At 41.9% G+C, this 17,642-nt stretch overlaps 1 protein-coding gene across 1 annotated transcript in view; it reads right to left on the bottom strand.

Moving 5' to 3' along the window:
- Positions 1-17,642, bottom strand: part of LOC110533617 (polypeptide N-acetylgalactosaminyltransferase 10) — a 99,433-nt gene that overhangs the window by 56,455 nt on the left and 25,336 nt on the right. Inside the window, exons 2-4 of the mRNA XM_021618016.3 lie at positions 15,290-15,395; positions 14,725-14,863; positions 4,488-4,654 (exon numbers count right to left, since the gene is read on the bottom strand). Of these exons, the coding sequence (XP_021473691.3) occupies positions 4,488-4,654; positions 14,725-14,863; positions 15,290-15,395 (412 nt within the window). The remainder of the gene's footprint in view (positions 1-4,487; positions 4,655-14,724; positions 14,864-15,289; positions 15,396-17,642) is intronic.

Genomic DNA, 17,642 nt, shown 5'->3' with positions numbered 1-17,642 from the left:
CTTCGTGTATTGCCTGCTTGGTGTCTGAGCACGCTAAGGCAGAACTCGCTAACCCCGAGTCTTACGTGCACTGCAGGGACCTTCCCTCGACCACACACAGACGGCGACTGCATGCTCAAGTTATGCAGCCTCTCGGACAAGGAGGAAGCAGATTTCATTGACATTCCCGTCGAGCCGAAGGAACTGTTTGGGACGGCTATTACACCACGCGGCAAAAGTATTGAATTTCTGCGCTGCAGACCCGGGAACTGTGGCAACCCGGTCTACCCCTCCACGGGCCAAGGCTTTGTGGCAGTGAAAGGACAACACGCTGGAATCAGGGTTTCCCACACTGCAAAGCCCCAATGCAACAGGCAGCGAATCCACAGGGTTTCCTAAAAGAGGCCGAGGGTGGGGGAAACAGCAGTTTTCTGCAGCCACGTCTAAGTTACTAATTCCCCTGGAGGGGAAGAAGGGGCGCTCGACCTGGATTGATTATGGGACTGAATAGGAATCAGACCCTGGACAGCATTAGCAAAATAATTTGTTCATTCTTCCTGAGCAAATATGACTCCTCCACAGCACTGTGCCAGAAGGAGCCATTCAGTACAGTGTGCGGTCAAGCAGCATTGAATGCTCTGTGCAACCCCATGTTTAAAAGTCTATAGTATGTGACCTATAGCCTTTACAGTCTGTACTTTACCAAAGACACTGCAGATCACATTGTAGCCTGCCTATTCTGCTCCCCTATAAATCAAATCAAATTTATTTATATAGCCCTTTGTACATCAGCTGATATCTCAAAGTGCTGTACAGAAACCCAGCCTAAAACCCCAAACAGCAAGCAATGCAGGTGTAGAAGCACAGTGGCTAGGAAAAACTCCCTAGAAAGGCCAAAACCTATAACAAAGTCATGCTCAATATTATATCTATAGAGAAAGTGAATTCTGAAATATCCCAGGAGAAAGTTTGGGCAGGAAATTATGCAAAACAGGGATAATTTTTTTGTGGTATTTTCCCCCCCGTTTCGATCTCGTCTTATTGCTGCAACTCTCCAATGGGCACGGGAAGCGAAAGTCCAGTTATGCGTCCCCCGAAACATGACCCGCCAAAACGCACTTCTTAACACCCGCCTGTTTAACCCGGAAGCCAGCTGAACCGACCAAGGTCAGCCTGCATGTGCCCGGGCCGCCACAAGGAGTTGCTAGAGCGGGATGAGCTAAGTCCCCCTGGCCAAAAGCCTCCCCTAACCCAGACGACGCTAGTAGGCCAATTGTGCGCCGCCCTATGGGACTCCGGATCACAGCCGGGATCAAAGCTGGGTCTGTAGTGACGCCCCTAGCACTGTTATGCAGTGCCTTAGACAGCTGCACCACTCGGGAGGCCCTACACAGGGATTTTAACCGATATGATTAATCCCTCCCCACTGACACACAACAAATAAAAAGATAACAGTAATGTTAATTCATGCAATATTAGTTTTGAAGAATTAAACTTATAAAAACATTAAGTGAACCAGTGAGGACCCCACGTCATTCCATCTCTTTGCTCCTACCTCAAAGGCACTGAACAATTAATTCCTAAAGTGGATATGGTCAACACATCCGTCAATGAGGCCAGGGTGGCGGTGGCAGCGGGAGCTAATTAAAGATGAATTAAACATTGTGTGATGAAGGCAGGGTGGAGGCTGAGAGTGGCTTGGAAGAGAAGAGCTCAGCTGCGGCAGTCTGAGCCTCATTAATAAATGACCACAGGATAGCCCTCTGGAAACAGCCGAAAAACTAGTAAACAAATGAGTCACTTGTACACTGAGGAAGCATGACACTCTAGACCCAAAATGTTACAGATCTATATCCATCCAGCCCTGTCTTTCTAAAGTCTTCGAAAGCCAAGTTAACAAACAGGTCACCGACCATTTCGAATCCCACCACACCTTCTCCACTATGCAATCTGGTTACTGAGCTGGTCATGGGTGCACCTCAGCCACGCTCAAGGTCCTAAACGATATCATAACCACCATTGATAAAAGACAGTACTGTGCAGCAGTCTTCATCGACCTGGCCAAGGCTTTCGACTCTGTCAATCACCCCATTTTTATTGGCAGACTCAATAACCTTGGCTTCTCAAATGATTGCCTCGCTTGGTTCACCAACTACTTCTCAGATAGAGTTCAGTGTGTCAAATCGGAGGGCCTGTTGTCCGGACCTCTGGCAGTCTCTATGGGGGTGCCACAGGGTTCAATTCTCGGGCCGACTCTTTCCTCTGTGTGTGTGTGTGTGTGTGTGTGTGTGTGTGTATGCAGGCAGCGATCGGTTCAAGAGCATGCATTTAGTTTTACTAGCATTCAAGAGCAGTTGGAGGCCACGGAAGGAATGTTGTGTATATATATATATATATATATATATATACACATCAAATTGATCAGAAATAAAGTGCAGACATGGTTAATGTAAATTACTATTGTAGCTGGAAACTGCTTTTTTAGTGGAATATCTACAGGCCCATTATCGGCAACCATCACTCGTGTTCCAATGGCACGTTGTGTTAGCTAATCCAAGTTTGTCATTTAAAAGGCTAATTGATCATTAGATAACCCTTTTGCATTTATGTTAGCAAAGCTGAAAACTGTTGTTCTGATTAAAGAAGCAATAAAACTGGCCTTCTTTAGACTAGTTGAATATCTGGACCATCAGCATTTGTGGGTTTGATTACAGGCTCAAAATGGCCAGAAACAAAGAACTTTCTTCTGAGACACATATATATACACACACACACACATCTCAATTATGTCGCTCTTGCTGCTGGTGATTCTCTAATCCACCTCCACGCAGACAACACCATTCTGTATACATCTGGCCCTTCTTTGGACACTTAACAAACCTCCAAAATGAGCTTCAATGCCACACAACATTCACAACTACTCTTAAATGCTAGTAAAACTAAATGCATGCTCTTGAACCGATCGCTGCCTGCATCTGCCCGCCTGACTAGCATCACTACTCTGGATGGTTCTGACATAGAATATGTGAACAACTACAAATACCTAGGTGTCTGGTTAGACTGTGGTTAGAATGCTCTCATGGGCTGACCCATGCTACTCATTAAGCTGGTTTAGAGAATGCCAAGAGTGTGCAAAGCTGTCATCAAGGAAAAGGGTGGATACTTTGAAGAATATCAAAATATATTTTAATTTGTTTAACACTTTTTTTAGTTACTACATGATTCCATGTGTTATTTCATAGTGTTGAAGTCTTCACTATTATTCTACAATGTAGAAAATCGTGAAAATAAAGAAAATCCCTTGAATGAGTAGGTGCATCCAAACTTGACTGGTACTGGTGATGGATAGATAGATGTATGTATACTACTGTTCAAACATTTGGGGTCACTTAAAAATGTCCTTGTTTTTGAAAGAAATGTAATTTTTTTGTAAAATAATATCAAATTGATCAGAAATACAGTGTAGACATTGTTAATGTTGTAAATGACTATTGTAGCTGGAAACAGCTGATTTTTAATGGAATATCTACATAGGAGCACAGAGGCCCATTATCAGCAACCATCACTCCTGTGTTCCAGTGGCACATTGTTAGCTAACTGGCAGCTTCATCAAATAGTACCCGCAAAAAAACAGTCTCATAGTCAACAGTGAAGAGGCGACTCCGGGATGCTGGCCTTCTAGGAAGAGTTGCAAAGAAAAAGCCATATCTCAGACAATAAAAATAAAAGATTTAGATGGGCAAAAGAACAGACACTGGCCAGAAGACCTCTGCCTAGAAGGCCAGCATCCTGGAGTTGCCTCTTCACTGTTGACGTTGAGACTGGTGTTTTGCAGGTACTTTTTAATGAAGCTGCCAGTTGAGGACTTGAGGCATCGGTTTCTTAAACTAGACACACTAATGTACTTGTCCTCTTGCTCAGTTGTGCACCGGGGCCTCCCACTCCTCTTTCTATTCTGGTTAGAGCCTGTTTGCGCTGTTCTGTGAAGGGAGTAGTACTTAGCGTTGTACGAGATCTTCAGTTTCTTGGCAATTTCTCGCATGGAATAGCCTTAATTTCTCAGAACAAGAATAGACTGACGAGTCTCAGAAGAAAGTTCTTTGTTTCTGGCCATTTTGAGCCTGTAATCAAACCCACAAATGCTGATGGTCCAGATACTCAACTAGTCTAAAGAAGGCCAGTTTTATTGCTTCTTTAATCAGACAACAGTTTTCAGCTTTGCTAACATAAATGCAAAAGGGTTATCTAATGATCAATTAGCCTTTTAAATGACAAACTTGGATTAGCTAACACAACGTGCCATTGGAACACAGGAGTGATGGTTGCCGATAATGGGCCTGTAGATATTCCACTAAAAAAGCAGTTTCCAGCTACAATAGTCATTTACATTAACCATGTCTACACTTTATTTCTGATAAATTTGATGTTATTTTAAATGAACAAAAAAAACAAGGACATTTCTAAGTGACCTCAAACTTTTGAATGGTAGTAGACACACACGCGCGTACCTTTGTCACTGAAGTCGTCCACCAGTATGACCTCAGCGATGAGCTCAGGGGGAGAGCGGTTGAGCACGCTGTGTACTGTCCTGAGCAGGGACGACCAACCTTCGTTGTGGAATGGGATGATGATGCTGGTGTTGGGCAACTTCTCCCCATACAGCTTCTGTTTACAGCTAAACACACACACAAACAGGCAAATAAAATAATAAGCAACAAACAAACAGCAATTGCCAAAAAGCAAATAGAGTGGCTACTGAGGGGCTGTAGAGCAGGGTTGGTCTTCATTAAGTGTCTGAGTATGAGGATCAGTTTTAGCTTTTAAGAGCATAGTGAATAACATTACATGGCCGGATGGGAACTAATCCTAGATCACTCATAGTGTGAGATTCTTTATGATGACAGGCCCTGGTGCTGCACAAAAGTTATCTTCTGGAGAGATCAACAATACTTTAGTATTATCATGTAGGCCTAGTATTCATGACCCACAAATGTAACCGTATGCAATGATACACATTAATGATATATCACAATATTAGGCTATATAATATGATTACTCTATTGAAGTAATCATAGCAGATAATGAAAGCGGCAGTTTCTGGTTCATTAGTAAAAATGAGAGCTAGAGCAGAGCACTAGCCCAAATCGAATTTGTTGCAAAACATTGCGACAACTCAGACCAATTACGAGCACACCCACATTTCCTTGCAATGGAATTTAGTGGCTTCCTTCATTGGAATACTGTCACAGCGAATCAAAGACATTTAATGTATCAAGACCAGATATCCACTCTGCAATTCCGGTGGTGACAACATGACTGTCACCACGTGGGAGCGGGCCTCCAGGGCAGACAGGACCACCGATTAGATATGGGAGGAGCAGGTGTGGCCACCTCATTGGTCTAACTGACAGAGTGATGGGCCTGACAGCAGATTGTCACAGTGACACTTCAGCTGTCAGAAGGCCAAGCTCCTGCCACAGCATCCTCTTCATCATCCCTCACTTTTTCACTAAAGAGGAGAGGGTCCCAGGTCCCAAAGATAGTGCTGCGAGAGACCGAAAGCGGGAGAGAGGGTGAGAAAGAGGAACAAAGAGAACGAGTGTGAGGTAGCTAATTGCTCCCTAATATGCAAAGGTGGTATACTGGGGTGGTATACTGGTATACTGGGGAAATAGCCACAGGAGGGTTTTTTAATACGTTTGAAACAAACAAAAAAAATCAAGTTTTCAATACATTTTAATATTTGTAGCAATTGTTTTTCTAAACCCTGCAGTCAACTTGTGCAAAGCGTTAGGATATAAAGCAGATTGCGTTCTTCATTTCACACATCACATTATTTTACATTATGAAGCTTACTGTAGTTCCCCAGAACAGTTGAGCCAGTCACGTGTTTGTTAGTAAATAGCACAACAGGAGAAAAGGGGAGCAGGTGAGTCCAACTGTGTATTGACAGAGGTAGTGCTCTATACTGAAAACCAGTGTTTTTGGGATGTGCAACAAGTTATTTCATCCCCACACATTTTACCAGAGATAAATAGGCTGGCTACACCAAGAAAATTACCAGAGAAAAATACCTACATAAGTCCGAGCACTGTCTGCTGAAACTCTCATCAGAGTTTAGAAGTGCAACTTAAGTACAAAATCAGTCAGATGCCTCTTCTCTGAGCAGAATAGGCAGGCCCGTTGCCTTTGCTACTTTAGACTCCACACAGAAACCGGGTGTAGACATGCTGCTGGAAAGCCAGTACTGTTCTTCCTTAAGACAAGCATTCCTCAAAATGTTGTTTATTTGAACAATGTCTCTCATTCACATTCACTTGTAAAAGTTCAAACTCACCAAAAAATGACATTTGGTAGCTCCTACCTATATACGTATAACTTTATAAATTGGATTGCCAGTCTTTGGAATTTTTTTATTTATTTTCATTTGCGCTCGTTAGCATATTTAGCTAGCAGCTGCCATGGAAATACACTATTACTAATTTTAGCATTTTTGAAAGACATGTTTTTTTTGCATTTGTCGCCCCCTTGTGTACTAAACAGATAATATCGAAAATCCCGGGGTGAGAGACGGACAGCATAACGATGTGAAAATGTGGATACCGCCTAACCAGCCACAGAGCTTGGGCGAGTGACTGTGGCAGCGGGCAAGCAGTAAGCCACCGCTTCATTACACATTATTAAACCACCCACAAATTTGCCAGATCGGACCCTTAAATTCCTCTGAAGGGGCCAACGTGTCGTTCCCACGGCTGTTGAAACATCAATGGGCTGCTTGGAGCGAGATGGCTAGGGACTGTAAGCAGGCAGTAACCCATTCCGCAGAGGCTCTACTCACTGAAATTAGACTATGTAAAATGTACCCAGAAGAAGCCAAAAGGCCCTGGATACTAAGACCCAGATGTCTTTATCCAACACCAATGAACAGCTTAGGGAACATAAGCTATTCTCTACTGGCAGTTACAAGTCGTTATACAATGCATTCGGAAAGTATTCAGACCCCTGGAATTTTTCCACTTTGTTACTTTTCAGCCTTATTCTGAAAATGATTAAATTGTTTTTCCCCTCATCAATCCACAAACAATATCCCATAATGACGAAGCGAAAACAGGTTTATAGAATCTTTTGCAAATGTATTCAAAATAAATACATTACATAAGTATTCAGACCCTTTGCTATGAGACTCTAAATTGAGCATCCTGTTTCTATTGATCATCCTTGAGATGTTTCTACAACTTGGAGTCCACCTGTGGTAAGTTCAATTGATTGGACATGATTTGGAAAGGCACACAGCTGTCTATTTAAGGTCCCACAGTAAAAAGTCCATGTCTTAGGTCAGTTAGGATCACTATTTTATTTTAAGAATGTGAAATGTCAGAATAATAGTAGAGATAATTATTTACTTCAGCTTTTATTTCTTTCATCACATTCCCAGTAGGTCAGAAGTGTACATATACTAATTGAGTGTTTGGTAGCATTGCCTTTAAATGGTTTAACTTGGGTCAAACATTTCAGGTAGCCTTCCACAAGCTTCCCACAATAAGTTGGGTGAATTTTGACCCATTCCTCCTGACAGAGCTGGTGTAAGCGAGTCAGATTTGTAGGTCTCCTTGCTCGCACACACATTTTCTATGGGATTACATCCACAGGTACACCGCCAATTGACTTAAATGATGTCAATTAGCCTATCAGAAGCTTCTAAAGACATTACATCATTTTCTGGAATTTTCCAAGCTGTTTAAAGGCACAGTCAACTTAGTGTATGTAAACTTCTGACCCACTGGAATTGTGATAGGGTGAATTATAAGTGAGATAATCTGCATGTAAACAATTGTTGGAAAAATGACTTGTGTCATGCACGAAGTAGATGTCCTAAACAACTTGCCAAAGCTATAGTTTGTTAACAAGAAATGTGTGGAGTGGTTGAAAAACGAGTTTTAATGACTCCAACCTAAGTGCATGTAAACTTCTGACTTCAACTGTAGGTCAGCAATGGGGAGTTACTGCTTCCTACAAGAACACAAAACATGTAAGCTACATGTCAAGCTGTCTTTGAAGCGGTCTTTGAAAAGCCAGTCAGGTAAAAAGCTTGTGTTTACATTTTTAAAAAGGGGAAGTGTTGTATTTTCAGACAGGTAGCCTACATTGTCTAATTCTCTGTATGGTAATAATACATTTTATTTTGTAAAGTGGTTTCGTGCATCATATAAACACAACGTAATGTACAGTCACCTATTTGGCCCATGGTGTTACAGACAAAGTAAAACAGTTATGCCATGTAGGCCTACATTAGCCAAAAAAACTGTAAGGCTACAGCTTCAGTGTTCACTGTAAATGCGCGCCGGAAGTTGCACAAAATTCTCACAACGTTCAAGTTTCCGCTCACAAGACCAAAGATTTGCTCAGTGCCCCAAAAAATTGGAAGGAACATTAATCCCGGCACAACGCCTCTCCCCATGTGACCTAATTGCTGTGTGCAAGTACTGAAATGCATGTGTAACTGATAGATGCACACACGCACATGTTAATATTTTTAAATATATAGTAAATTGTACGTTTTTTTTAGTTATGTGTCGGACCTCAGTAAGACTACCTGTTGCCATTGGCATCGGCTAATAGGGATCCGAAATCAATCAAATCTGTTGTTATTTTACATTATGAAGCTTACCCTAGTTCCACAGAACAGTTGAGCCAGTCACGGATTTGATTGTAGATACACATCAGTCAGAGCTCCGTCTGCTGATAGAATGCCTGTTAGTGAATTCTCATCGGAGTGGAGAAGTGCAACTGAAGCCCGAGATTTGTCTTAAACAGAGCTTACATTACAATAAGAAGCATTTTAAATCTGCAAGATATTTCTTATGAATTCTTTGTTTCCTGCGTGAAAAACGTAGAATTCTGCATTAACGCGACCCCTAACTTTAATTTGCTAGTTAATCTAAGTAAGTGGATGAATTAATAAAGTGACAGATATTATCAAACACGGCAGAAAGCTGTGACAAGTCAAATCCCTTTGGATTCGTTATTTGTACAGATGCCACCATCTTGATTTCCTTGCGTTTTTTCTCCTCTTCGTTCTCAGCCCATCTTCTCCTCTCAGAGCAGAACAGGCAGGTTCATTGCCCTAGCGACTCCAGACATACACAGCGTGTAGCCTACACACGCTGCTCCAGAGCCAGTACGGTTCTTCCTTCAGACAAGCATACTTGTAATTTGCACAATGTTGCTTGTTCATAGTCGCTGTAAAATGTCCACACTCACCAAAAATGACATTTGGTAGCTCCTACCTGTATATGTATAACTTAATGAGCTGGATTGCCCATCTTTGCAATTAGTTTATTTTTGCTTGCACTCGATAGCATATTTAGCTAGCAGCCTCCGTTGACATTCACTATTACCTGTGCTAATTTTGTTAGAAATCCGATATATATACATTGGGCAGCTATTTTTTTTTATTTTTATGTGCCCCCTTGTGTACTAAGCCGGTAATACCGTATATATCCCAGTATGAGAGGAGGACGGTATGAAAATATGGATACCGCCCAACCCTAAAATCAGATTATCATCTGAAATCAAGATACCTGACGGGACTTTTCATAAATGCAGAAAATCTAACAAAATAAACGTTCTACCACAGTGCCCATGTTATTTTTGTGAAGACCATTTGGTTTGGAGTTTGGACGAAGTTTCTATGTGAAAACTATTTATGCTGAACAAAAATATAAATGCAACATGCTAAGTGTTGGTCCCATGTTTCATGAGCTGAAATACAATATTCCAGAGATTTTCCATGTGCACAAAACTCTTATTTCTCTCAAATTTTGTGCACAAATTTGTTTACATCCCTGTTAGTGAGCATTTCTCCTTTGCCAAGATAATCCATCCACCTGACAGGTGTGGCAAAGTAGCTGATTAAACAGCATGCTCACCACGCAGGTGCACCTTGTGCTGGGGATAATTAAAGGCCACTCTAAAATGTGCCGTTTTGTCACAAAACACAATGCCACAGATGTCTCAAGTTGAGGGAGTGTGCAATTGGCATGCTGACTGCAGGAATGTCAACCAGAGTTCTTCACAGATAATTGAATGTTAATTTCTCTACCATAAGCCACCTTCATTGTTTTAAAGAATTTGGCAGTACGTCCAACCGGCCTCACAACCACAGACCATGTGTAACTACGCCAGTCCAGGACCGCCACATCCGGCTTCTTCACCTGCAGGATCTTCTGAGACCAGCCACCTAGACAGCTGATGAAACTGATTAGTATTTCTGTTTATAAAAAAAAAGCTATTTTGTGGGAAAAACTCCCAAGTGATTGCAACAACACATCATCAATAGGGTAAAACTAACCTGTCTCACGACGGTCTAAACCCATCTCACCCATCTCACGTTTGATATTAGTGGGTGAACAATCCAACGCTTGGTGAATTCTGCTTCACAATGATAGGAAGAGCCGACATCGAAGGATCAAAAAGCGGCGTCGCTATGAACGCTGGGCCGCCACAAACCAGTTATCCCTGTGGTAACTTATCTGACACGTATGCCCCCCAGGACTACCCATGTCTGCACTACTGCCCAGTTAAGTCCATAGATTAGGACCTAATGAATTTATTTCAACTTCCAGAACTCACTCGCGCATAAGAGGGATGCTTGCACTAACGGTACTGGCCCATGCACTGATCAAATACACCACTGGAACTCTGATTAAGATGTTTACATGTACTAATAATTTGAAAGACTGCTCAGAAAACAAGGTGCTTTATTTGGCGTACACTTACTTCGATTCTGACCTTACACCGATTAAGATAAGAAGAATAAGGTGTTTAGATGACTAATGCCATACTAGGCCTTCTGCCACAATCAGTTTAATATTAAATGATTCGTGTGCATATACAGTGGGGCAAACAAGTATTTAGTCAGCCACCAATTGTGCAAGTTCTCCCACTTAAAAAGATGAGAGAGGCCTGTAATTTTCATCATAGGTACACTTCAACTATGACAAACAAAATGAGAAGAAAAAAAAATCCAGAAAATCACATTGTAGGATTTTTAATGAATTTATTTGCAAATGGAAAATACGTATTTGGTCAAAAACAAAAGTTTATCTCAATACTTTGTTATATACCCTTTGTTGGCAATGACAGAGGCCAAACGTTTTCTGTAAGTCTTCACAAGGTTTTCACACACTGTTGCTGGTATTTTGGCCCATTCCTTCATGCAGCTCTCCTCTAGAGCAGTGATGTTTTGGGGCTGTTGCTGGGCAACATGGACTTTCAACTCCCTCCAAACATTTTCTATGGGGTTGAGATCTGGAGACTGGCTGGGCCACTCCAGGACCTTGAAATGCTTCTTACGAAGCCACTCCTTCGTTGCCCGGGCGGTGTGTTTGGGATCATTGTCATGCTGAAAGACCCAGCCACGTTTCATCATCAATGCCCTTGAGACGATGCAAACTTCATCAATGCAAACTTCAGACGGGCCTGGACATGTACTGGCTTAAGTAGGGGGACACATCTGGCACTGCAGGATTTGAATCCCTGGCAGCGTAGTGTGTTACTGATGGTAGGCTTTGTTACTTTGTCCCAGCTCTCTGCAGGTCATTCACTAGGTCCCCCCGCGTGGTTCTGGGATTTTTGCTCACCGTTCTTGTGATCATTTTGACCCCACGGGGTGAGATCTTGCGTGGAGCCCCAGATTGAGGGAGATTATCAGTGGTCTTGTATGTCTTACATTTCCTAATAATTGCTCCCACAGTTGATTTCTTCAAACCAAGCTGCTTACCTATTGCAGATTGAGTCTTCCCAGCCTGGTGCAGGTCTACAATTTTGTTTCTGGTGTCCTTTGACAGCTCTTTGGTCTTGGCCATAGTGGAGTTTGGAGTGTGACTGTTTGAGGTTGTGGACAGGTGTCTTTTATACTGATAACAAGTTCAAACGGGTGCCATTAATACAGGTAACGAGTGGAGGACAATAGGAGCCTCTTAAAGAAGAAGTTACAGGTCTGTGAGAGCCAGAAATCTTGCTTGTTTGTAGGTGACCAAATACTTAATTTCCACCATAATTTGCAAATAAATTCAGAAAAAATCCTACAATGTGATTTTCTGGATATTTTTTTCTCATTTTGTCTGTCATAGTTGAAGTGTACTTATGATGAAAATTACAGGCCACATTTTTTTAAGTGGGAGAACTTGCACAATTGGTGGCTGACTAAATAATTTTTTGCCCCACTGTAAATATACTCAATAGCTTATGAGGAAAGTAGATCTACATCTTCAATACATCTTCAAATATGAATGAAATACACCTTCCACTTAATGCTCATTTTGTATCATCAGGAGCATGTGAAACAACTAGAGCCCAACCCCCATGTGATTTTGTCCCCCGATTCCCATTTTAGGGAGGCAAAAGTCACCGATTACCGATATATCTGCCGATATTTTGTTTTAGGGGTGGAATGAAAAAACAGACCTAGGTTTATACAACTTTTGTGTGAAAGGATTAAACAGATATTCTGAATGATGCTTTCAAGAAAATATAAAAATGTACTGAATGAGAACATTTTATTTGTGGTTTACAGGATTTCTACCAAAAATAAACTAGATCCTCTATATGCTAAACCCCCACAAAGGGTCACTGGCCAGATTGATTTAAATAAAGTAAATCTGAAACTGCAGTTCATAAATGTGACCAGTTTCAGGAATATAGGCGTATGTAGAATGTCACAACTTAACAGGAGAGCCGTTTGAATGTCAAAATTATTTATTTATCAAAATGCGTTTTTGGGCAGAAATGTCTTCCTGAACATCTGAGCTTTCATGTGTACAAATACAATTGTTAAATTACGAGCCTTTTTGGTTAAGCCAAAGAAAGAGCTGCCAACCTTCCCCACTAGCCATGATTGGCTGAGATAATGAGTGGGCTGGACATGCCGAGAGAGGAGTTCGGATTGGTCTGCCATAGAAGCTTGTCAGTCTGTGTGGTAATCCTATCAAATGATGATTACATTTTTTTATTGTGTAGTGGAGGTGCATACGTGTGGCTCTCCACTTTCTGGAGTATCAAGTTTTGAAAATCTGCGGAATTGGAGAAATTGATAGCGAAAGAGATGGAGGCAACACCGGCCTCCGGATTTCATCTTCAAATTAAGGGCAACCGTGGTATGGCATTCCTGACAGGGAGACGCGTCCACGCACGATGATGTATACAGGTAAGATAGCTAGCTAGCGCTAGACTAACGTTACATTCAGATATTACAGGTTTTCTAATTTTGACAGAGTGGCTTCATTTCAAGCTAACGTTAGTTGGCTGGCTCCCTACATGACGTTATTATTAGTTTCCCAGAGACGTTTGTTGTAGCTAGCTAACATTGAACATGGTTGGTTAGCTCCCAGCACTGTGGCATGGTTGGCACTGTTTATCGTTTAACTAGCTAACGTTGGCTGGCTGGCTCGTTAGCTAATGTTACGTTGTGACGTGTGTACAACACCCATTGAATATGTCTGCCCAAAAGCGCAATTAAATTGTTGCCAGCAGAGCTGGTTAGGCTGTTTTCATGTTATCCAGAGGTAAACAAATCATCAGCCAGAGCGTCAAGTGTGCACTTCGAGAGCGAAACGAGATGGGTAAGGGTGTGAACGATGCTGAATGGGTGTAGACAAAGAAGAGCTCTTCACTAGATAGCAAAACATTCAAAAGACAATTTTCTCAAAAGTGAGTTTACAAGTTGATCAACTTTCAAAGCAGAATTACTTCCCCGTTGTTCCTCAAATGCCGTGTATGATATACCATTTTGTAGCTGAGTCTACTTTTATATAACGTAAAAAAACACCACTTCAAATGTTGTTACATAAGACCAAATCCAGGTGGTGAGTCACAAATAAACATTGAAAAGCAGTACCATGTCATTCAGAACATCACCACTAGGTGTCATCATCAGCATTTTTCTAGAGTAGATTTACTACAGTATTTACAGTCAAAGGTTATGTAAACTAACACTTTATGGCAACCTCGCAATGAGTGTATGTTACAACAAAGGTTAGCTGTTCATTACGACAATGATTTCTTAACTCCTCATGAATGCAAGCCATGGCCTGAATGAGAGCTGCGACAACTGTCTTCTTTTTGCAGATAGCATATTTTGGAAAACTAACTAAATAAGCCCACTGTCTAAAATAAATAGGCCCAGACAGTAATCGTGTTATTTTTGAATCATGGACGAGTGTTCACTTTTGCGCCAGTCCAGTGTTAGAATATAAGTAGCACAGATTGCTAGCTAGGCTAACTACCTTGCTGGCTAGAATGCTAAGCTAATGTTAACTAAGTGAGAATGTGATGAAGACAGGGCTGGCTGTTTGGTGAAGTGTACTTTTGATTATTTACATATTAAAATACGCGGACTACGGCAAGCTACTCACCGTCAAACCACCATGCAGACTCTCTCTCACGTTGTTACTTAGGGCTTAATTATGTTCAATGAGCAACTCAGAGCACCCTCTTCAGGCAACCATTGAACATTTTTTTAAATGAGCGCAAATGAGCAGACGTATTTGTTTAGGAGTATATAATATCAATGCTTTATCAGTGGAATAAAGACAGATACAAATATTTTTGTGAAAGTCTAATGTTGGCCGATAATATCTGTCAACTGATCAGGCCCAAGAACCAATGGTGACTAAACTATACTTGTCCTTTCGAAGGAACGTGGCGTTGACAAGCTGGGTAAATAAAAGAGAAACACGCACTCACTTTGGGTGCCGGATGTCTGCGACAGAGCGGTTGAGGGAGATCCTATCGCTGACATAGATGTTGAACCCATTCTCCCTGTAGGCCTGGTCCACCCGGTCAGTGTCCGTCAGAGGAAAGGGCTTACCCTGCTCCCCGTTACCTACGCACACACGCACGCGCAGAGAGAACAGAATAGACATGAGTGCAAAGATAATGTGAACTTAGGTTGAAATGCCTTGGTCCATCCATCTGTTGTCATGTTCTAGCCAGTAATGATCTGCTTTTCTCTGACAGACAGTGAAAGTACCTGGACTTAGTGTCAGCTAAAATCCCTTCTTCTGTCTGAGGTACAGTACCTGCTGAATGAACCATAAGGACATTGGAAATGTCTTGCAGTCTGTCGACCACATCAGTTTTAAATGGCCTACAGTTGTTGTGTTAGAATCAAAACCATTGAAAATCTCATGTTCCTACAAACATATAATGCCTTGTGTGGAATCATTTGTTATTACAGTATAGTTGTGGGCTTCAAACCTCAAACTAAAAGGGGAGTGTGTGCGAGGGATTTCCTGGAGTTCTGTCCTACCAGAGCGAGCAGCATCTCTCCTGATTGCCTCGTAGTCATGCCAGTCCTTCCTCCGCATGCCGCCCCGCCCCACCTGGGCATCCTTCTGGGGCCGGACGTTTTCTCCCTGCCAAAACACACAGGAACAGAGGGTCAAACATCAGGACATACACCCACACACAGAGGGAATCACACACATACAGTACAGAGGGTCAAACGCATCCACGCATGCAGCACACACACCAGCAACCCTTATACCAGAGCCTGTGAGGCTTGATGCTCAAGTAGCTATATTAGTAGGTCTACATCACATTGAGAGCATATTCATGAACATAACCATACAAGGAAATAAACAGTTGCCCATTACCCAACAGCAGAGAATCTTGCAAACACACAACCTTTACCAATAGTCATTATGGGATTTTTTTTGCCATCAGTTATAATTAAATGTAAGAGCTGGTCCTTACGTGCTGCTATGCTGGTCAGCATTTTTCAGAGGTTTGAGAACTGTTCTTATGAGAGCAGAGCAGAAGTGGAAAATGGGAATGAAGGAACTCAAGTATGGAAGAACTCATTCGACTTTAACACTAGAACTGGCATAGGCCAATGGCCACTGACATTTGATTGAGTAAATAATAATAATCTCAACAACAAAAAACGTCCTGCCCCTTCCCTGACTTTTCCTAAATGTTTGTATTTTACATTGCTCAGTTGTCACAATTTTGAAATCAAGTATTTAGAGCCTTTTAACCTGTTTTTTCCCACACCCATTCCCAACTAACCTGCCAAGACAATGCGATGTAGGAATTTGGTACCCAGCAAGGCGCTAATGCGTCTCTCTCTCTCCTTACTGAATGAATCACAAATGGATGAATGGGCGATGAGTTTGTGTTATATCTATTTATTAGCGTTGGTGTTCATGTTAATAACTTCACCACGCGCCTTGCAGGTTGGTACCATTCTCTTACCTTTTACTTTGTAAAAGGAAGCTGTTACAGGACGGTCTTATTTACTAGAACTATATCACATTTATTGTAAGGGAAACAAAAACATGCAAAACATATTCTTGACTATCAAAGTTCATGAGCGAGGGGAAACAAACTACACCAGTCAGCCTGAAACTAATTTCACACATAAGAGTTAGCCTAAAGACAATATTAAATATCTGCTAAATTCATATAGGGGAAACTGCTTCACAATGTCTCAATTCCATCTCGGTAGGGGAGGAGGGGTCACAGTTGGTGTCAGGTAGGATGTCCATCGGCCACGAGGTGAGAGAGCAGAGAGGTTAGCACTGGGTCAGACTAGAGTCAATGGACCGCTCTGAAATAGACAGAAGCACACGGTCCTTCATACACATAAAATCCCTAGCAGAAAAGACACGCTAAGTATAATTCAATCCATCACTTGGTTTTAGCTATGGAAGAACAAAGAATTTTGGAGACATAGCAGTAAAAGTACAAAAACAAACTCAGTGCTGCGAAGTTCACACAATGGAAATGTATAACATTTCATTTCGGGCTTGTATCCCTGTGAGAACATCAATCCCAAGGCTCGCACATGCTTGTTTTCACGTAGGTAGCGCACACACACTTCTCTACACCATTGAAAAACGCACACAGTGATTTGGCCATTAATCAAAGTCATCGTCCATGGTCTAAAAATGATCCCTTTTAGGCGGGCAGACGTCACAAATTTGGATCACAACACAATGGGCAAATAATTAGCTCAATGGGAGGTTGCAATTAGTGAAACATTGTTCATGCAAATGGAAAGCCTAATTGCATGGATCTCAATTAATTACTCAAATCAGTCTGCTAAGTAATATCACTGTGATGCGAAACAAACACACGAATACAACTTTTTGGTATTCGGGGTTGGGGCAGGGTACACCGTATTTGCAATGTATGTATGTAGGCTAATATTATCTAGTCTAAGCCAATTTATCAAACCGATTATACATCAAAGGCCTACATAAAAGTTTAAACTGTTGGCCAGTGTGTGAGTGTGTGTGGGGGGGGTAATTAGGCTACAGTACTGAGCCGTAGTGCTCCTGGTTAGGTTAGAGCTGTGTACTTATCTATTTGTCAAACAGCTGACATAAATACACCTGGGGGACTGCACACTGGCCTGAGGTCACCACACCTCCACTTTCACCACAATGTCCCTTTCTACATGTTCCCTGGCCAGAGGTAGAGGCATGAGAGGCAAGGCAACTCAAACCCATTAAACGGCAGTAAACACTAGCAACTAGAGCTGCTGAAAAGGTAGAGACACGCTGACAAAAGTAAGCTTCAATTTAACAATCTGGAACAAGATTATTAAAAGGTGGATGCTCTACATTGGTGGTGGATGGAGTGAGTTAGGCCAAGAC

Source organism: Oncorhynchus mykiss, chromosome 10 (assembly GCF_057628025.1).
Source record: "Oncorhynchus mykiss isolate SJ-2025 chromosome 10, ASM5762802v1, whole genome shotgun sequence".
In the NCBI taxonomy this organism is placed as follows: Eukaryota; Metazoa; Chordata; class Actinopteri; order Salmoniformes; family Salmonidae; genus Oncorhynchus; species Oncorhynchus mykiss.
The sequence above is the reverse complement of the archived record's forward strand: the minus strand, read 5'-3'. Positions and strand labels throughout refer to the sequence as shown.